The sequence below is a fragment of the Mobula hypostoma genome, chromosome 16 (genome assembly GCF_963921235.1).
Source record: "Mobula hypostoma chromosome 16, sMobHyp1.1, whole genome shotgun sequence".
Lineage (NCBI taxonomy): Eukaryota > Metazoa > Chordata > Chondrichthyes > Myliobatiformes > Myliobatidae > Mobula > Mobula hypostoma.
This window is the reverse complement of record NC_086112.1, coordinates 32,135,043-32,158,176: the sequence shown is the minus strand read 5'-3', so window position 1 is coordinate 32,158,176 and position 23,134 is coordinate 32,135,043. Positions and strand designations below refer to the sequence as shown.

Here is a 23,134-nt window from a genome sequence, read left to right as displayed (position 1 = left end):
AAAATATTGAATAAAAGATCTCCAGGTCTGTTCAAATTTAAATGAGGAGTCATAAAGATTGCTTCTAATTTTCTCCAAATTCAAGCATAATATCATCTGAGAAAACCAAAAAAAGGTAGTTGGAGCATTAAGCTCTTTCCAATGTTGTAAGATACATCTTTTCGCCATTAAAGTAAGAAATGCAATCATTCTACGGGCTGAAGGGGAAAGATTACTGGAAATTTTAGGTAGTCCAAAGATAGCAGTAATAGGGTGAGGAGAGATATCTATATTCAATACCTTGGAGATAATATTAAAAATGTCTCTCCAAAAAGTTTCCAGAGTAGGGCAAGACCAAAACATATGAGTTAAAGAGGCTATCTGCCCCGGACATCTATCACAAAAAGGATTAATATGAGAATAAAAGCATGCTAATTTATCTTTGAACATATGTTCTCTATGAACAACTTTAAATTGAATTAGGGAATGTTTAGTACAGATAGAGGAAGTATTGACTAATTGTAAAATCTGCCCCCAGTCATCCAATTCCTGTTCCCAATCTACCCTAATCTTATCAAATGGAGCTTTCCTAAGTTTCATAATAATATTATAAATCATAGCCGATGCACCGTTCTGACATGGATTAAGATTAATTATAGTATCTAAAATGTATGTAGGAGGAAGCATTGGAAAGGAAGAAAGTATAGTACTTAGGACATTTCTAACTTGTAGATATCTAAAAAAATGTATTCTTGATAAGTTATATTTATTAGATAATTGTTCAAAAGACATAAGGGAACCATCTAAAAATAAATCCAAAAACCGTGAAATACCCTTAGTCTTCCAAGTTTGAAAAGCACGATCCGTAAAAGAGGGAGGAAAAAATGTTACCTAAAATAGGAATCGCTAACCCAAATTGATTAAGATCAAAAAATTTTCTGAATTGAAACCAAATACGTAAGGTATATTTAACTATCGGGTTAGACACCTGTTTAAGGCGTTTCAAATCAAAAGGAAGAGAGGAACCTAAAATAGAGCCAAGTGTATAACCCTGAACAGATTGTAATTCCAATGCTACCCATTTAGGAATGGATAGTATATCCTGGTCAAGTAACCAGAATTCCATATGTCGAATATTAATTGCCCAATAATAAAATCTAAAGTTAGGTAATGCTAAGCCTCCATCTCTCTTAGCTTTCTGTAAATGTATTTTACCCAGTCTCGGGTTTTTATTTTACCAAATAAATGAAGAAATTTTAGAATCGACTTTGTCAAAAAAAGATTTTGGAACAAAGATTGGTAATGCCTGAAATATATATAAAAATTTTGGCAAAAAAAAACATCTTAACTGCATTAATATGACCAATCAAAGTTAAATATAAAGGAAACCATTTAGATGAAAGTTGAATAATATGGTCTATTAATGGTAAAAAGTTAATCTTAAATAAATTTTTGTATTTACAAGTAATTTTAATCCCAAGATATGAAAAATAATTATTAATCAATTTAAATGGAAAGTTATGATATAAGGGAAGTTGTTTATTAATCGGGAAAAGTTCACTCTTACTAAGATTTAATTTATAAGCTGAAAAAAGACCAAATTGTGCTAATAGCTCTAAAACAGCCGGGATGGATTTTTGGGGATTAGAAATATATAAAAGTAAGTCATCAGCATAGAGTGATATTTTATGGGACTTTAAGCCCCGAGTTATCCCAGTAATATTTGGAGATTCTCGAATGGCAATTGCAAGAGGTTCTAATGCAATATCAAATAATAAAGGACTAAGAGGACAACCTTGTCGAGTACCTCGAAAAAGAGGGAAAAAAGGTGAACTTAAAGAGTTAGTACGGACCGAGGCCACAGGAGAATGACATAACAGTTTAATCCAGGATATAAATTTCAAGCTAAAATTAAACATTTCAAGCACCTTAAATAAATAAGGCCATTCTACTCTATCAAAAGCTTTCTCAGCATCTAAAGAGATAACACACTCAGGAACATTTTGTGAGGGAGTATAAACAATATTTAACAGTGTATGAATATTATAAAAAGAGTAACGACCTTTAATAAAACCCGTTTGGTCTTCCAAAATAATAGAAGGAAGTACTTTTTCTAATCTACTTGCTAATAACGTAGAAAAAACTTTAGAATCAACATTTAATAAAGATATTGGTCTATAAGATGCACATTGAGCAGGATCTTTATCCTTCTTTAATATTAGAGAGATTGACGCTCTATTGAAAGATTCAGGAAGTTTACCAAGTTTTAATGAAGCCTCAAAAATCCTACAGAACCAAGGGATTAATGAAGGAGCGAAACATTTATAAAATTCTACGGTAAACCCTCAGGGCCAGGAGCTTTCCCCAAATTCATAGAGAAAATAACATTCTTAATCTCATCCGTGGTAATGGGAGTATCTAACATAGAAGACATATCCTGTGAAATCTCAGGGAAGTCTAGATTATCTAAAAAATCATTCATATATTTAGAATCTCGAGGAGATTCTGATTGATATAAGGAAGAATAAAAATCACAGAAGGTTTGATTAATCCCCACATGATCAAGTATCAGTCGGTCATTTTGGTTATAAATCTGATTAATTTGAGATTTAGCATAATTAGACTTCAGTTGATTCGCCAACAGTTTGCCAATTTTGTCACTGTGTACATAAAATTCACTTCGTTTTCTTTAATTGGTTTACAATCGAGGACGAAAGTAATAAACTGTGTTCCATTTGAAGTTCAGTTCTTTGTTTATATAACTCCTCAGAAGGAGCTATAACATATTTCTTATCAACTTCCTTAATCTTGTCCACAATTACCAACTCCTCCTGCTTCAGCTTCTTCCTCAAAGCAGCAGAATACGAGATAATCTGACCACGAATATAAGCTTTAAAAGTATCCCAAAGAATGTTCACAGAAATATCCTCTGTATAGTTAATTGTAAAAAAAAGATCAATCTGTTCATTCATAAAGTTAACAAAGTCCGAGTCCTGAAGCAACAGCGAATTAAAACGCCATTGTCTATTATTTTGTGTATTGGCCAGAATTTTAATAGAAAGCTTAAGTGGAGCATGATCCGAAATGGTTATAGAGTCATAATCACATTTAATCACTGAAGAAATAAGACGAGTATCAATAAAGAAATAATCAATTCTTGAATAGGAATGGTGAACATGTGAAAAAAAAGAAAAATCTTTTTCCTGAGGATGCAAAAAACGCTAAATGTCCGTCGACTCAGAATCAGAAATGAATGAATTAATCAAAGTTGCAGATTTATTAGGTAAGGTCCGTAGAGGAGCCGAGCGGTCCAAAGCTGGAGACAAACAGGTATTAAGATCTCCGTCCCAGATCAATGAAAACTCATTCAAATTCGGGAACTGATTAAATAATGATTTATAAAATTCCGGGCAGTCCATATTAGGAGCATAGACATTAACCAAAACTACCTTTTTATTAAATAGTAGACCACTAACCAATAGAAATCTACCATTCGGATCAGAAATAATATCATGTTGTATAAAAGTAACTGAAGAGTCTATAAAAATAGAGACGCCTTGAATCTTGGCATTGGAGTTCAAATGAAACTGTTGCCCCTTCCAGAATTTAAAAAAACGTAGTCTGTCCCCCCTCCGCACATGGGTCTCTTGTAAAAATAAAATTTGTGCTTTAAGTCTCCGGAACACTTTAAAAACTTTTTTCCTTTTAATAGGATGATTAAGATCATTAGTATTCCAGGAGACAAAATTAATAATAGACTCCATAAACCCTAAAGTCAACCCGCAACAAGGAGGATTGACGATAGGCTCGACCCACGAGCCCGGAAAGGGAACAGAACATACAAGAGATACCGGGAAGAAGAACGCAACCAATACTTCAATAATGTACATAGCCCAAGAAGAAGGAAACTAAAACGTGAAGCCCCTCCCACCACCCCCCACCCCATGACCCCAGGCTAAATCTAACGCAGACCAGCCCGAAAGAAGCAAGCACTAAAACTACCCACATGACTTCCGGTATACGCTCCCTAAAAAAAGTGTAAATATAAAAAAGATCAGCTAATTATAAAACAGTAAAAGAATAAAAAAAATAACTCAATTAAAATAAACACATAATATAACAGAATAAAAGCCAGAAAATATTAAAAAAACCGCAATAAACCCCAGACCCATGAGTAAACAAAACAAAAAAAAAGAGATTATTAACATAAACTAGTTATAAAAACCTACAAAACAAAATAGATTTAAAAAAAACTACAAAATTTAAGGCCACAAAGGAAATACGTAAAATGACGGTGAGGAAATAACCACCCAGAATCCCCTGGGAAAAAGAAAGAAATGACGCAGTTAAAAAGAAAGTTTAGCAACCATATTAAATAATCAAAAATAAACTTTTCTGCCCATATAGGGCAAAAAAAAATTAAGACCGACAAATTCACAACCTCCGATCAACGGAGATAGTTAAAAAATTACGATTAAGATGTTGAAGGTGAAAATTGATCCAGATAACTCTGGGCATCCGATGGAGAATCAAAAAAACGGAGGGCTCCATCCAATGTACGAATCCTTAAACGTGCAGGGTAAAGCAGCGCTGGTTTTAAATCCATCTTGTAGAGTTCCGACATCACAGATCTGTAACGAACCCGTTGATCCCGGATTGGTTTACTGAAATCCTCCACGAATCGGAACTTAAGATCCAGAAAATCAATGTAACCTTTAGATCGAACGAAACGAAACAGTTTCTCCTTGTCTTGAAAGTAATGAAAATCTAAAATGACATGTCTAGGTTTATCTGACCTAGGCGAGTATGATGGAACTCTGTGAACACGATCCAATAACGGTGGTTGGTCAGGAAATACAGTAGGAAATGCATCTTTTAAAAGTTGAGAAAAATACTTCATAGGGTTATCGGATTCAACAGCTTCATGCACCCCAATCATTCGAAGATTCTGCCGTCGCATTCTGGATTCTAAGTCAGAGTTTTTAAAGGTCAGAAAGTCGAGTTTCTTCTTCATTACATTAATTGTTTCTTCGATTTTCTCCATCTTGAGCTCACTTTGTTGCGTGGATTTTTGAAGATCAGATATAGCCGACCGATGTTCCGTAATAGATATTTGTATCTTCTCGATTGAATCGGCAATTTTCTGGAAACTAGTTGAAACTTCCTCACGAATTAGCTCCGATATAGCTTTCAAAGTCACCGGTGGTTCAGTCGGAGGGAAATCGGTACCTTTCGGTCTAACCGGAGGTTTGCCGTCCTTCCCGTTTTTTTCCATTCTTAGACATAGCAGACCTTAAACGCATCCAATTATCGAAGAGCCCAATTTGTTTCAAAGTATTGTAAAAGTTGATGCCTTAATGGTTAATTAAAATATAGCTGATCATAAGAAGAAAAACTCAGAGGTAATGGAGTGAGTCAAGAACGCGACTTCACTCCATGAGCGCTACCGGAAGTCTCCCACCTGGCTTCAACTATCACATCCTAGCTTGTCTTCCTTCCCTTCCCCACCCCCAGCCTTTTTATTATAGAATCTTGCCCCTTCCTCTCCAGTCCCGATGAAGGGCCTCGGCCCAAAATATTGACTGTTTATTAATTTCCATAGATGCGGCCTAACCTGCTGAGTTCTTCCAGCATTGTGTGATTTCCAGCACCTGCAGAATCTCTCATGTTAGTCATCCTCAGGTGTCTCTTTATTCATCTTCTATTACTGAGACTACTTTGCCATAACACTATTTCCCAACTATTAATCATACCCTTGAACCACAATTAATGTCCCAACTCCATAATTGTCCTGCCAACTCCCAACCTGCCCATCAAAGACCTGCTCACTATCCATCATCCCACAAACAATATGATGCCAACCTCTGGTCAGCAGATGACAACACACCAAAAAAAACCCACCCCGAAAAGGTTATTTTATGTCTGAAACTGTCCACCGTTCATAACCAAGCCTACCCCAATCATTCTGGATAATGCACTGTGGTCCACGTGGTCTACAACACCAGAAAGTGATTCAGCAGAACCTGAACCTTTCTGGTAGTAGGTGGAAGGAAAGCAGTACACACTTGATTGGCATTCTGGATTGGAAAGCATGAACAACTGACTGCTACATGCAAAGTCCTAGATACATTGTTGGACATTCTTGACATGAACAAACAAAACAGTCAAGTTACATAACGTTTTTATGTGATGTGGCAGAAGCAGCTGAGTTCCACAAAATAATGTCTGTTTGAGCTGGGAACTCAATTGTCAAAAGGTGGGAAATTCATTTATAGTTATATGAACACAGAACATTAATACAAAATATGAAAATGTTTGATGACCTAGAACTTTATTAATGTAAATGTTTGGTACTAGGTAGAACATTATTCAGGCACAAAAAGTCCAATAAGGCAAAACAGGAAATAATCAGCAGCAGACTACAAAAATCAAAATGATAGCTTTTCCTTCTAATAAGGTAACTCATCCATTTTAGGGAGGTAATATTAAGTAGATGTTTCATGCCATGACATGACCAGGGATGACCAAGTCTACACATATACAGTGCACTCATGAGCATTCAGCCCAGTTCTAGCCACCACAGTAGATGATAGATGAGGGTTGCCCTTGAGAGAGTGAAGAGGAGATTCATCAAGTCGTTGTTTTGATTGGTGGACTTCAGTTCCGGAGGTAGACTGGATGGGTTGGGCTTGCTTTCCCCAGAGCAGAGGAGGAGGAGGAGGAGAGGTGATTTGAGAGAGGTATATAAAATTATAAAAGAGACATAGACAAATATTCAAAATCTTTTTCACTTGGTGATGGTATCAAAAACAAGACAGAATAGGTTTAATGTGAGAGCAAGGAATTTTAAAATGGATAAAGAGCTGTGACTAATGCAGGCAAATGGAATTACTGCAGATGGCCAAAAAGGTTGGCATGGACAGGGTGGACATATGGGTTCATTTCTTTGCCATCGAACTCCAAGTCAAATTATGGATGCGAACGGAATCAAAATAAGCAGCAGAGAATCAAAAATGACAGGAGCTTTGAAATTTACCCACTATTGCTAGCATCAAAAGCACCAAGTAACAGCTCTTTTCATGTTTCTTGCAAAATATGGTCCCGTTGACCACAATGGGAGCAAGTTCTAGGAACAGAACAGAAACCGCAGTTCCTCTTATACTGCGCACTTGCTGATGGGAGTTTATTTCAAGGACAGAGAAGGAATAGCAAATGTAGAATTTAAACTACACCTATTAACTGAGCTCTGTAAAGATGGAAACTTTTATTGCAACATAGGAGGCACCTGAGACTGCCATTAAGAAACCAAGTATTTAGACTGGTGCCATGATGTTGTGCACCTGTGAACAAGGAGTGGCTGAGAATTAAATCTTGCCACGCAGAATTGGAACAGTAAAAGACCAAAACCATATATCTTTTGCAAAATTTATCAAGTGCAAGAAAGAAGAATACGCTGAAAGAGACAAGGTAGTTAAGTGCCCAGCAAAGTCATTACAAGTTTCAGTGTCAAATTGACTGAAGCAGACAATAGAGAGAAAAAGACAATGGCTATGAGACACTAATCTGAAGTTCCTTCCAAAGAGATTTGTTTTTATATATCATCATATTGAAAGACTTTTGAAATCCAGATGAACACAGCTTTTCCATATTATTCCTGTGAGATTACCTCAAGAAAGAGGGATTGATTTTATCTATACTAGAATGGATTTTATTTCTGATTAAATCACATGACATGATCTTGGACCTTCAGCAGTTAAAATAAGAGAACAAACAAAGAGTTATGTTTGCAGTTTTGCGCATTATTTTAAGAAAGTACAGATGAAACTTAATGCCAAGGAGATAACAGTAAATTGCAAATAACAAACTCTGACAAGAGATAGAATGGATCTTGAATTCACCAGATTTTTATTCTTCGTACAAGAAATGATTGAACAAAAAGTAATTGGAATGTTATAGTTTCAATGCAGTCATGTTAGGAACTGATCAGCATCTGTGTCAAAAAGTACAATAGGCACTGACAGTGGGAAATGCAAAGGTTTCAATAAAAACTAGCATCAGAAAAGGCTGAATTGTTTGCTTCACACCTTTTTCTGCATCGTGACATCCATTCAACCAGCATCAAGAGCACACAAGAGTACACAATAGCAAAAAATTGGACAGATGTGACCAGAAATGTTCCACAAAACATCAGTGCAGCAAAAAAAAAAGGGGGGGAGCCACAAATGTTGGTGCTTACTCTGGTAATGGTGCAACTGGCCAGCAATGAGAAAAAAGCTAAGTGACCCAATGTGTAAATGAAACATGATGAAAGAAATGTGAGCGTCAGCAGCCAAGTGGGTCAGAAATGAGGCGTTTCTGGAAAGGCGTCCAAAACAGATGCTGAACTACTTTAGCAAGGATGTGTGTTAATGGCTCTTGAACAACAGATGTTTCAAAGTGATGAATGGATGTGTGGTTCAGACAGCACAAATACCACCATTAATTGTAACAATCAGGACAGAAGATAGGCCTTTATTGGTTACATTCCAATAATGCTTGACACCACTGCTGAATTAATATAAAAGGCTCAAGGGAAAATGGCTGTTAACCAAAAAAGATTCCAAGCAAAAATAATGAATGCAAATTCAAAGGATCTTTATCCAGAGGAGCTGAGAAGCAAAAACTTCTCAAAAAGAACTGTGTAGCCCCGAATTAACATCAAGCAGTAAGCGCAGGCAGCATGGCAGTGTAGTGGTTAGCCCAACACTTTATAGTAGATGTGGCCCGGGTTCAGTTCCCGCCACTGCCTGTAACGAGTTTTGTATGTTTCGTCTGCGTGCTCCGGTTTCCTCTCTCAGACCAAAGATGTACCGGATGGTAGGTTAATTAGTCATCGTAAATTGGTCATCGTAGGTTAATTAGTCATCCTGTGATTTGGCTAGGATTAAACTGGGGATTGCTGGGTGGCGTGGCTCAGAGGACCCAAAGGGCTTATTCTGCACTGTATCGCAATCAATCAATAAACAAAGTGTTTTGTAATATAAAAGTACATACAGTGGCAAGAAAAAGTTTGTGAACCTTTTGTGATTATCTGCTTTTCTACAGTGTTCATAAAATGTGGTCTAATCTTCACCTAAGTCACAATAATAGATAAACACAGTCTGCCTAAACTAATAACACACATACAATTGTACTACTTCTCATCAATACTGAGTACACCATTTTTAAAAAATCATAGTCTAGGTTCAAAAAAGTATGTCAGCCTCTGGGGGTAATGCCTTCTACAAAAGTGATTTGTAGTCAGGTGTTCCAACCAATAAAGAGATCAGAGGTGTGGGTTGTATAAATACCCTACCCTACAAAAAAGACACACAAGGTCAAGGTTACTAACAGAGCCAGCTCTTCTCAAGAAAGATCTGTTTATGTGCACCAAGCCTCGATCAAAACAACTTTCCGAGGACCTTAGAAGAAGAGTTGTAGAGATGCATGAAACTGGAAAAGTCATTTCTAAAGACCTAAGTGTTCATCAGACCACAGGAAGAGAAATTGTTGACAAGATCACACCAAGGATCACAATCTGCAATGCTAAAGGACATGAAAAAGAACCCAAGGGTAACAGCAAAAGACCTGCAAAAATCTCTAGATCTTGCTGAAGTGTCTGTTCATGTGTCCACTACAGGAAAAACACTGAACAAGAATGGTGTTCATAGAAGGATACCACAGAGGAATCCACTGGTCTCCAAAACAAAACATTGCTGCATGTCTCAAATTTGTAAAAGATGACCTAGATGCTCCACAACACTTCTGGGACGATGTCCTGTTATCAGATGAGACACAAATTGAACCCTTTGGCACTACTATGTTTGGACGAAAAAGGGCGCTACATACCAACACCAAAACCTCATCCCAAATGTGAAGCATGGTGAAAGAAGCATCATGGTTTGGGACTGCTTTGCTGCCTCAGGGCATCATTGTCTAAAATTTCCTCCTCGCCATTATGCAAGTCTGATCAGCAGCTACAGGAAATGTTTGGTGGAGGTTATTGCTGCTAAGTGAAGTTCTACCAGTTATTAAATACAAGTTTACACTTTTTCCAGCTGGGCTGTGAATGATTAAACAATGTATTCAATAAAGATATGAAAAGTACAACTGTTTGTGTGTTATTAGTTTAGGCAGATTGTATTTGTTTATTATTGTGACTTAGATGAAGATCAGACCACATTTTATGAGTAACTAATACAGAAAACCAGGTAACTGCAAAGGGTTCACAAACTTTTTCTTGCAACCGTAATTCCTTAAAAATTTTTTTCAACTTTAACTGAATTTCATAATTGGCATTGATTGCAGCTTTCTTTAATCTGTTCACTAAATTGGAGGCAAAATTAAATATTTTTCACAGAATCATAAGCTTAATTGCATAGTCAATGCATAGAGTTTGTGCATATCAATTCATAAAGTTCAGTTACTGTAAATTTCTACAAGTTTACAATAACGCTGCAAATTGTTAAGTATTTAGAACTCAAAATTCTACAGTCCCTCTGAAAAACAAAATTTAACATGTTCTTTTCAAGCAAAATGTTGCAAAAGCATTGTTTCTGCTCTAGCAAACTGGAAAATATAAAACTGCTGTGTTGCACTATTTTTACTGATCAGAATCTCAATATTACAGAACAATGGGAATCATCTTTTCACTTAATTGTCCTTGAAGCTGCATTTCTTCTTTTCACAGAGGTTCACAACTCCATCCAGACATAAAGGCCCTTCAGCCAAACTGATCCTTGCCAACTAAGATGCACATTTTTGATATTCCCATTTGCCTGCATTTAGCCCATATCCCTCTAAACCTTTTACATAAACCTTTCCAAATGTCTTCTGAACATTTTAATTACACCTACCTCTGCCATTTCTTCCTGCAGCTTGCTCCACATCGCCACCACTCTCAGATCCCCTTGATCGGTGGCATCTCGGTGGAATGAGACTCATTCCACCGAGATGCAACGCAGAGCGTCATAGGAAGTCATTCCTGCCTGTGGCCATCAAACTATACAACTCCTCCCTTGGAGGGTCAGACACCCTGAGTCAATAGGCTGGTCCTGGACTTATTTCCTGGCATAATTTACATATTACTATTTAATTATTTATGGTGCAACTGTAACGAAAACCAATTTCCTCCGGGATCAATAAAGTATGACTATGACTACGACTATATCTTCCCTCTTACCTTAAATCTATGTCCTATGAAGTACCCCATCTATGCCTCTGCTTTATTCTATAAACCTTGATAAAGTCAGCCTCATCTTTCTTTATTTCAGGGAAAACTGGAGGGAATCCAAGCCCTCCAGTACTGGCAGCATTTCTGACAATCTGCACCCTCTCTAGCCTAATCACAACCATCCAAAAATGTGACAAGCAGAACTGCACACAATACTCCAAATGCAACTTAACCAATACCTCTACAACTCTAACATGATGTCACAACTCCTGTCCTAAATGCCTCAACCAATGAATGCAATCATACCACTTATCATCATCACTCTGTCTACCAGTGTCACCACTGTCAAGGGAATGATACATTTCACCCCAAGGTCTTGCTGCTGAATAAGGATTCCCAGAGCCCTGCCATTCACTGTCCATGTCCTGCCTGGCCTGATTTAACTTCTCAAAATGCACCTTATTGACGAATTACTATTAATTTTGGTTAGTCAAAGTTTTTGGCATGGCATTCAATTTCCTTGAAACATGTCCTAACTAAATTTTTCCCCTCTACTCTTTCGGCAATACAGGTGTCCCCTGACTTTTCGAACGTTCGCTTTACTAAACCTCACTGTTACAGAAGACCTACATTAGTACCATTTTCGCTAACAGAAGGCGTTTTCACTGTTACGAAAAAAATCAGCGCGCGCCCAGAGCAGCCGCTCTCCCCCGGATTCGGAACATTATTGCTCTAACATGTGCCTGTGAGCAGCCGTTTGCAAGAGGAGTTCTGAGGTATTGGAAAGCCTGAAAGAGCTTGTAAGGGTGTTACACTTAGCATAAAACTAGACATAATTAAGCATTTCGATCGTGGTGAACGAAGTAAGGACAACGTGAGTTTGGCTTGTGGAAGTTGACGAAGATAATGTTGAAGAGGTTTTGGCATCCCATGACCAAGAACTGATAGATGAAGAGCTGATGCAATTGGAAGAGGAAAGGATAACAATCGAAACCAAATTCATTAGCGAAATGAACGTGAAGCAACTGCGTGAGATTTTCGCTGCAATGATAAAGTACAACTTTAATTTTGAAAGGGTACGTCGGTTTAGGGGATATTTGCAGGATGGTTTGAGTCCTTACAAAGAACTGTGTGATAGAAAAATGCGCGAGGCTCAGCAGTCAAGCAAGCCTTCCACATCAGCCACAGCAGACGACGAACCTCAACCTTCGACATCAAGGCGGGCAGTCACAGGAGAAGATGAGCTGCCCGCTCTAATGGAAACAGACGACGATGAGATGACACCCCAGTGACCCACCACCCGAACCCCTGAGCCATGGATAGATACCGATTCAAGGAGAATGCATTGTAGCCGGGACGCTCCCAGCACATCTTTAAGAAAAAAGCCTAAATAAACAAGCTAATTAATTAGGTGCTGCCCGACACGTAAATGTCGGCCCAGATCAGAGGCGATGCAATCGGCACTGATCTGGGCCGACAATTACTTGTCGGGCGGCACATAATTAATTAGCATGTTTATTTCGGCTTTTTTCTTAAAGATGTGCTGTGTGCCTCCCGTCTACCGCTACATGCTTTGCGGCAATGTATCGGTCGGCGGCCTGGAGGGTGGGGGCCACTGCACCACCCCAGCCTGCGACGACTCAGTCTAACACACCATCATCAGTGTGCTCTGCGCTGTCTTCCCAATTCCGGTAAGTAATACTACACTGTACATACATTATTTCTACTTTATATAGGCTGTGTATTTTTACGTGTTATTTGATATGATTTGGCAGCTTCATAGCTTAAAGGTTACTGGAGAGAGTGTTTTTGCCGAGAGCGCTTGCGTGAGATTTTCGCTTCAGAGAACAGTGCCGACAATGATTGTGGAAAAGTATTTCTACTTTATATAGGCTGTGTATTTATCATATCATTCCTGCTTTTACTATATGTTACTGTTATTTTAGGTTTTATGTGTTATTTGGCATGACTTGGTAGGTTATTTTTGGGTCTGCAAACGCTCACAAAATTTTCCCACATAAATAAATGGTAATTGCTTCTTCGCTTTACGACATTTCAGCTTACAAACAGTTTCATAGGAACACTCTACCTTCGGATGGCGGGGGAAACCTGTACTTATAAGTTTGTGCTACCAGCAGAAGTAGCTTTTCCCTGCTAACCCCTTATGGGGGGGGGGGAAGAGAAGAGAATCTCTGATTTTGATTATACTAAATGCTAGCACTTCCCCTTTCTTAAAAAAGAGCATGTGAGTTAGTCTTGCACCTTATGGCCCTGCTTAAGGAAATTTATGCTTGGATGAGCATCAGCGTTCACACTTCCTACTCAGGACATACAGATATTGAATCCCAGTTCAAGTAATCGCAGGAATGGAAAGAAACTATAATGTACTACTGGTTGGAGTTTCTGATGCCACAATTTCCACATCTGAGAAAGTTAACGGCCCCTCTTAGGGCAGCGAATAAATTGGCTCTCAGCTGTTAAAGGGTTAAGCAAAAATCAGTTTCAGTTCGGTCTGGAAAATTACTCCAAAGTTAAAATCTTTGAGGAAGACTCCTAAACTCCCCTATACCAGAAAGTAAGTAACTCAAGAATCAAAGCATTTTTACACAGATGTATTGGAAGATTTATATACCCAATCTGACTTGTCTAAATACTAAAATTGTTCTCACAATAAATCTTAAAATATGCCAGTACTGATACAGTGAATTCCAGTTAATTGGGCCATTGGTTAATCGGGGCAGTTCTTAAGGAACAAAATCTAATTGAGAAAATAGTCCTGATTCCCTTTGTTTATTTTGGGCATTTTGCTGCTTAACTGCGATAGTAGACTGTTGCCGAATTGTTTGTAATTAATGTCAGTTGCATGCACTCGTGTGGCCGTGCTTAAAGCGAATAGTTTTCAAATAATGTAGGTTGCGTTTATGTTCAAAAAGCAGTGATTTTTGTTACTGATAGTCGTCGAGAAATAAGCAGCAAGACAATTCAAAATTGTTTTTTTCACTGCGGTTTCAAGTACTCAGACTAGGGAGATGCCAGGAACATATTTGCAGCATCGAACCAAAAGCATTGTTCGAAGGCAGACCATTATATGTACCAAGTGTCTGAGCTGATTTTATTCCATTACAGTTAATCAAAACAAGGTAGCATATACTGAATGAATTCCTGTCGATTACTATTAAGAACTCATAGTTTTATAGTACTGTAGTAGTATTGGTAGTGTTCTAGTTTGTTCTATGTTTCATTTGAACACATAATTAATCACCCAGTCAAATGGTAGTTTGTCTTTTTTATAGCTTTTTAACTATTTCCATGAAACTTTGGCTAATCGGGGCAGTTGCTTAATTACGCCAATATATGCTGGTCCCAATGTGTCCAAATTAACTGGAATCCACCTTATTATAACCTCTCACTTTGAATCCCAGCCATACAAAAGAATGGAAAACAAGAATTCGGTAATATCAGTGACTATCTTCCCAATTAAAATAAGACATCTTTACTTATTGTCTTCTATCCTTGAACCAACTTAGTAAGATTTTTATGGCATATTTTATCAAATACCTCTAAAATCCATAGAACAATTATTTTTTTATTTTCTTAAATGTCTATTAAATATTGCAGAACTGACTTGCCTTCTAAACCAGAATTACATGTTCCATCTTCATTAATTTATTATTCTGCTCAGGTTTATACTTTTAAAGGAAATGTGACATTAATTCAGACCAGGTTATGGTGAGAAGGTGGGGGAGTGGGACTAAATGGGAGAATGGATCAGCTCATGATAAAATAGCGGAGCAGACTCGATGGGCCGAATGGCTGACTTCTGCTCCTTTGTCTTATGGTCACATTCATTCTAAAACTTGATAGGTAATCATAAAAGTTATAGCCAAGGTTCCATGATTGCTGCTTTGCTTACTACAGAACTATGCTGTAAAGATTAGGAAAATACTAGTAATGACATTTATTAGAAGTAGCCACGATGGCTTTGGCAAGTCCAACAAATAGTGTTCATTATTTTCATGCAAAATAAATGAATGACATCTTTACACTAAACTGAAAGATAACTGAAGTCTCTATTACAGGATTGTAACCAATTTCTAATTGATCTTTCAAGCATTTTTTGGGACAGCATAAGTGATGTACACAGTAATAAATGAGCTGGCATTTTCATTCTATATTGCAACTGGCACTGCTTACTGGATAGTAGTTGTTTCGAGTAATGACAGTATCTGCTTGTACAAGCAGAGCTATTTCATTGCTGGAAGTAATTTATTGTTGAAAGAACTTGCAGACATTTTATGACAATGCCCTGTTCTTTAATTTGAACAAAATAGGAACTAAAGTGAAAATCTTGAAAAGTTAGATATTCAGTTCTGTTACTGCAATTATTCTTGGTCCTTATTTTGGTGTCACATTTCAAGTTTTCCCCCATATAGCTCCAAACGACAGGGAAAACATTTTCCCAATTATGAGCTTTATAACCTTGCTTAGAGCCTTACAAGCTAGCAGTTAATTTCCTCCATTTGCAGATACTCCAAAAGCAATTAATTCTAAAAAAAAAACTAAAACTCATGCAATGAGTCTGTGAAAAAAATAAATGAGTGGGTGACTTAGGAAAGTAACTATCAAGCTTTTTTTATTTGCCTTAAAAAATTAAGATATTTGTTCACTGAAATGTAAAACGGCAAATTTGTTACAACTGCAAAATCACTTGGAAAAAAATGAAAATTTCAATGTTGCGGTGATGGATTTTTGGCTTCGCTGAATACAAGGACAAATGAACAATATTTTACAGCGTAGCCAACTTATTAACAAGTCACATTTGGGATAGAGAAAAAAAAACACAAATTAAATACTATGTGCTGGTTTACCTATATTGACCTGACCTGTCTCAGGAGTCTGAGTTGTATTCTCAATGTACATGAAGTGATTCAAACAGCACTTGGAAATAATGCAGATGGACAAATCTTTGTATATCATACTGGTAGATTCTTTACATTTGTTGCAATGAACCATCAGTCTGTCAGCTGGATAGGCAACACCGCTGAAAATACAGCTTAGAATTGTTCATCTGCCTTGAATTGAATGCTGTACAATCTTACAAATACACCCTGTGAATGACTTCACTAAGATAAAGACAGTTCCTGATTTTCCGATTGCAGAAGGGCTTTCTTCTACATAATTGGTAAGAGATTCAATTAGGTAGCATTTTGATTTTCAACTATATACATATGAAAATCATTTACTTCAGGAGCAGAATTTCATTACAATGATTTCCACGTTAAATCATGCCATGCTGTAATTTCAGTTCTACATTTCTGGCAGCAAATTGTCCTTCTATTTGTGAAGTTCTCCCATGTCAGAAACCCACCCAGTGCCACCAATAAATGGAAAAAGCTTCTTTGCCAGGGAAACTCTATCAGGAGATTCACGCGGCACCTGTCATTGAGCAGTCCCAGCATATCAATCAACAGGTATCAAACCCCTCTCATTCTGAAAGGTCCTGGTCCACAACTTGTCTCATCCTCCTCGCCCCAATCTGCAATGTCTTCAATCTTCCTTCTATGGCTCTTCTCAATTTCCACACCAAGTTTAATAACCTGACCCCAGTGCTGAGCCTTTCTCCCTTATGACAGCCCTGACATTAATTCCAGACCGGTTTCTATTCCCAAATTTACTTCTGATTTTCCTTCGTGTGCTTTGTGATTATGCAGGACTCCTGCTGGAATATAATTTATCTGCACAAGTTTCAGATCATGTGACATGTGTATTGAGAGAGAGTTCAATTTAACAAATTTTTCTTTTTGGTTTCAAACAGTTCGCTGCTTTTCTGACATAAATGGAGGGTGGAGCTTAATCATGATGGCACTAAACGGCGATTTCTTTGTTTGCATCTTTGGAAACAGCTCCATCTCCATCTTTGATATCTTTTTTTTTCCTTTCAAAGTTCTTTTGAAGACCCTGACCTGTAGTTACACTCTGACTTCAGTTCGTTGCGGGAATGGGACCCGCTCTCAGGGCCTCATGACCGGCTGCTTTTCAATATCCCAAGGACGTGGCCTGGAAGGCTAGCACACCTTCAGGGTTCCGGTTTTTCATGGCTCTGGAGACGGACTGATTCAAGGTCGGTGCCGCTGCCTGATGCGCCACGGGAGAACACAGGAGATCGGAAGCAGCGGCTGGCTGCTGGCTACGTGCCCAGAGACCCAAGTTCTTTGGGCAAAGGGCTCAGAAAAAGCGATGTAAAACACCATAAATCAGTGAGTTATTTGTTATATCTCCCCTCTCGCTGTGAAACGGGGATACCTCTTTTACTCTTATTAGGGACAGAGAGAGAGCCTGTGGTATGTCAAATACCAGGTGAACGAGTAGTCCTTAGGATACTGCAAGCCTGTGTCTTTATTGATGCTTTGCTGCGCTCGCTTACGTGCTCGGTGGAGGGCACTGATGCTCTTTTGCTGGTGGGGGAGGGGGTTGTTGCCTTGCTGCTGTTTCTGCGTGGGGGGTGCTGGGTAGAGGGTTTGGGATTCTAACATTTAACTGCAATTCACTCTTTGGGACACTCCTCTGTTTTCATGGACGTTTGTGAAGAATAAGAATTTCATGTAAACATGTTTCCGACACTAAATGTACCTATTCAAACCTACAAGCTCCTAACATCCAAATCTTGAGCAGTCAATGTAAACACTACCATGATTTTGTTACTCAGGCCAATAGCAGGAAGATACTTCCCTAACCATTACATATTCATCCAACTTACTTGTGTTTTTGGTATTGGTAACTCCAGAGAATTACAATAAAGTAAAACTAAAGCTTATGCCAGACCAACAAAAACATAACTTTATTTTCTGGAAGCAGTTTAAATAAATTCTATTACACCTAGAAATATAGTAACCCACATCAGAATGGCATGGTAAACCCACCTGATTTTTGGCTTGTGTCCTATCCCTGTGTTGATGACTGTCTCTGTTCACTGTTGTGAGAGCGTTATCTGTATGAATTGAGCCAACTGGAGTGGGCTGTAATTAAGAAGAAATGACATTATGTTCTGAAATAAAGGTAGCTGAACTGTATTGAAATATTTAATTAAGCACTGTTCTTCCACTAGCAATACACTATACAGCTATTTGCTCATAAACAGAAATCAACTTCACCCAATAACAACAGCATTAAAACAGTGAAATGTGCCAAGTCCCCTACATCAGTAATTAATTAATAATTTTGGAGGCAAATTAGAGCATGAAGAATAAACAATGTACCTTTCTTTCCTGCAGAACAGTTCTTTCATCGGAGCCTGAAGGTGCTCCACTCCACAGTACAATATCAAAATAGTTCAATGTCACACGTGCCTTCTGCAGGCTAACATACAACACCCTAAGACATTGGAGAAGAATTAGGCCATTCAGCCCTTATAGGGTCTGCTCCGCCATTCCATCAGAGCCGATTTATCATCTCTTTCAGCCCCATTCTCCTGCCATCTCCACTTTAAAAGGGAGCCTTTGCTGTTGGCTGCCAGCAACTGATTGTGCTCCGCAGGGATTGGTGCTGGGACCGCTTCTTTTCACGCTATGTCAATGATCTAGTAACTGAACTGATGTCTTTGTGTCCAAGTTTGTGGACAATAGAAAGATAGATGGAGGGGCAGGTAGTGTTGAGGAAGCAATGAGTCTGCAGAAGGACATGCACAGATTTGGGAAAACAACAAGGAAGCAGCAAAGGGAACATAGTATTGGGAAGTGTATAGTCATGCACTTTGGGAAAAGGAATAAAAGGACGGACTACTTTCTAACAGGGAGAAAATTCAAAAATCAGAATGCAGGATTCCCTAAAGGTTATCTTGTAGGTTGAGTTGATGGTAAGGAAGACACATGCAATGTTCGCATTCATTTCAAGAGGACTATAATACTAGAACAAGGTTGTAATGCTGAGGATTTATATGGCATTGATCAGATTTCACTTGGAGTATTATGAGAAGTTTTGGGCCCTTTATCTAAAAGATGTGCTGGCATTGGACAAAGCCCAGAGGAACCTCACATGAATGATTTCAGGAATGGAAGAGTTAACATACAAGGAGCTTATGATGCTTCTGTGCCTGTATTTGATCGAGATTAGAAGAATGGGGGATGGGGGGATCTCATTGTAAGCTATCAGATATTGAAAGGTCTAGATAAAGTGAATGTGGACAGGATTTTCCTATAGTAGGTGAGTTCAAAAAACAGAGGGTACAGTCTCAGAATAGAGGAGCGCCCATTTAGAACAGAAATGAGGAGGAATTTATTTAGCCAGAAAGTTGTGAATCTGTGGAATGCATTGCCACAGATGGCTGAGGAGGCCAAGTTGGTGAGCATATTTAAAATTAAGGTTGATAGATTCTTGATTAGTCAGGGAATCAAAGGTTACAGGGAGAAGGAAAGAGGATGGGGGGGCAGTGACAGGGATAATAAATTAGTCATAATGGAATGGTAGAGCAGATTCATTGGGCCAAATAGCTTCATTCTGCTCCTGTGTCTATGGTCTAAATATTGCCAATGACTTGACTTCCACAGCCGTATGTGGCAATGATTTCCACAGATTCACCACCCTTTGGCTAAAGAAATTCCTCATCATCTCTGTTCTAAAGGGATGTCCTTCTATTCTGAAGCTCTGCCCTCTGGTCCTTGATTCCCCAAATATAAGAAACGTCCTCTCCACATCCATTCTACCTTGGCCTTTCAAAATTTGATAGGTTTCAATGAGATCCTCCCACCAACCCCCCCCCCCGCCCCACTTTCTTCTAAACTCCAGCAAGTACAAGCCCAGAGCAAGGGCTCCTCATACATTAACCCTTTCATCCCCAGGATAATTCTTGTGAACTTAAACTGAGGCCAATATTAAACTGAGCCTGCTCTCTCAGGCTGTGAAGAAACAACACTGGACCTAGTTAAAGGCAGCCAGGAAGTAATCGCAGTGTGCTGACATCCTGCATGGTACAAAATGACTATCAAGCTTCTGTGCCATGCAACGGTAGCTCTAATTTAAAAGCATACCATTGGCTGTGAAGTGGTATTTAGATATTGTGGAAGACACTGCTTAAAGGCATTCCTTCCTTACAAGACTGAAGGAAATAGAAATAAATAGAAGGGTTCAACCTTGCAGCATATTAACACATACTCAACATTTACTTCTTTAAATGTGGTATTCAACTGAACCTCAACCATCTGTTGGATGGTCTCAAGCTTGGCTGCGAAAGGAGGAGGGTTGGGCATAGGACGAGCAACCTCAACCCATAAAAACCCAGAGCTACAGAAACACCAACAGGAGTTCCAAAGTCCTCATCCCCAAGAGAAGGATCTTTGAAGATGGGACCCAAGGTCTTATTCAGCACCATAAATTCTGTCATTTGTCCCGCCCCTAGTATCAGCTTAGATGTGTCCCCTGCTAAGTGCGAAGAATTTTAAAAATTCTTCATTAGCAAAGTTGAGGACATTAGAATGAACATTACCCCCCCCCCCACCTATGACCTAGCTATCTCACTGGTTTGTTCATCTAAACTGGACTGCTTCCAACCCATCACGCTTCCCTTCCTTGCAAAGATTGTGTCCACCATAAAACTTGCAACCTGCCCCCTTGACATTGTCCCCACTGCCCTCCTGAAGGATGTCTTTGACATAGCCGGTCCCAGCATCCTATTATCAACAGCTCCCTGGCCAATAGTACTGTTCCAACCTGCTTCAAGCGTGCCGTGGTCCAGCCCCTCCTGAAAAAACCCAACTTACACCCTACCTTACCTAGTAACTACAGACCTATTTCTAAACTTCCACTCCTGTCAAAGGTTCTTGAAAAGGTTATTCTCAGTCAATTGCTGCCCTACTTTTTACACCAAAACAACATCTTGGAAAGATTTCAGTCAGGTTTTAAGGTTTTCTGCCCTGCTGAAAGTGTACAATGATCTGCTCCTCTCTACCGACTCAGGTGACTCTGCTATTCTAATTCTTCTTGACCTCAGTGCAGCGTTCAATACTGTGGATCATACCATTTTAATAGACCATCTCCATTACAGGGTTGGTGTTGATGGCACTGCCTTGAATTGGTTTATATCCTACCTCAAAAATAGAAGCTTCTCCGTCAACATAGGCAAATTTTCTTCTCCCCTTAGCTAGTCTCTCCTGCAGGGTCCCACAAGGTTCCATTCTAGGTCCCATTCTTTTCTCTGTATACATGCTTCCCCTTGGCCAATCATTCAAAAACTACAACATTTCTTTCCACTGTTATGCTGATGACACACAGCTTTATCTCCCCCCTAAAACCAAATCTAGTCAGCCTCATGAACTGCCTTGAGGACATAAAGTGTTGGATGGCACAAAACTTCTCACAGCTGAATGAAGGCAAGTCTGAAGCTGTCCTATTTGGCCCCCCGACTCCATCAAAGTGATTACCAACAGTCTTGGTAACCTGTCCACCCTTGTCAAATCTCATGTTAAATCCCTTGGTGTGATATTTGATTCCACCTTTAAGTTTGACAAGTTAATGCAGTAGTAAAAGCCAGTATTTTCCAGCTTCGTACTATTGCCAAAATCAAGCAGCTTCTCTCTTTCAAAGACCTCGAGGAAGTCATCCACGCCCTTATATCCGCCCGCTTGGACTACTCCAATTCCCTGCATACTGGGAATAGTCAGTTGTCCCTGTCCCACCTGCAACTGGACCTAAATGCCGCAGCTAGGCTCCTGACAGGTGCCCGGAAGATGGACCATATTGCTCCTATCCTGGCCTCCCTCCACTGGCTGCCAGTATGGTTCAGAATTGATTTTAAGATTCTCCTGTTTGTTTATAAAGCCCTAAATGGGTTGCCCCCCGCCCTTATACCACAGACCTTCTAACCTCTTATTCTACTTCCAGTTCCCTCAGGTCGGCTGACTTGGGGCTCCTGGCTGTCCTGCGATCGAAACTTAAGCTCAGGGGTGATCGCGCTTTTGCTATTGTAGCCCCTAGACCGTGGAGCAGCATTCTCCTCCCTATCAGATCTGCCTCCTCCATCGACTCTTTTAAATCCAGGCTCAAATCTTACTTTTATTCACTAGTGTTTGAATCCTCCTGCTGTGGCTGATTTTTGGCTTGTGCCTAGGCCCTTGTGTTGTTTCTTTTACGCCTATAAGCTTGTTGGTTATGTCTGTGTTTCTCGTATTTGTAATTTTAGCCGTTCTGCTCTGATCTGTACAGCACTTTGGTCAACGTGGGTTGTTTTTAAATGCACTATATAAATAAATTTGACTTGACTTGACTTGAAAGATTGGCGTAGGATAGTGGACTCTGATAAGCTGCTGTCGGTGGCCCATGCCCCACTGGGAGTAACGGGCTTGAAGTAAATGCAACCAACTATTTCTGATGGACAGTTAAGAATCCAGAGGAATTTCCTTTTTATTTATTTGCTCCAAAGATGTTGATATTGCAGCAAAGGCTGTCATTTATAGTTCATCACTTATTGCCCTCAACAAGATAGTTAAGAATCAACCAGACTAAAGGATCTGCAATATTATAGGACAGACTGGGTAACAATGGTAAATTTCCTTCCCCACAGGATGATAGTAAACTAAATGCGTTTTTAAGAAAACTGACAGTTGAATGGTTATTATTACTGAAACTAGCTTTATTTCCCGATTTATTTACTTACATTAACATAAATTCCCCAACTGCCAATAGCTGAACCAGCATCACTTGAAAAACAAGGAGACAAACTGACACCTTCTATGCAATCAATATTGGGACTTCAGGGACTACCAGACAAGGAACAGATAGTTCTTCAATGACTTTACTCCATCCAAGTGACCATCTAAACAATTAGCTGAACTTTCAATGCACTAATGTTTAAAGAAACCTTCTCAATGCAAATTAGCTGCCAGAATTCTTCAGAAGTAATAAGTACTGTACTTCAAGATATGTGAATCACGTTAAGACATTCCCCAGAGACCAAATAAAAGCGTTATGTAAATG

General features: G+C 38.9%; 1 protein-coding gene across 4 annotated transcripts in view; it reads right to left on the bottom strand.

Annotated features, from left to right (window-relative positions):
* LOC134357319 (casein kinase I) overlaps positions 1-23,134 on the bottom strand; it is a 251,189-nt gene that overhangs the window by 26,764 nt on the left and 201,291 nt on the right. For all 4 annotated transcript variants that reach the window (XM_063068720.1, XM_063068721.1, XM_063068722.1 and 1 more), the window contains exon 10: positions 18,091-18,186. In XM_063068720.1, coding sequence (XP_062924790.1) covers positions 18,091-18,186 — 96 coding nt within the window. The remainder of the gene's footprint in view (positions 1-18,090; positions 18,187-23,134) is intronic.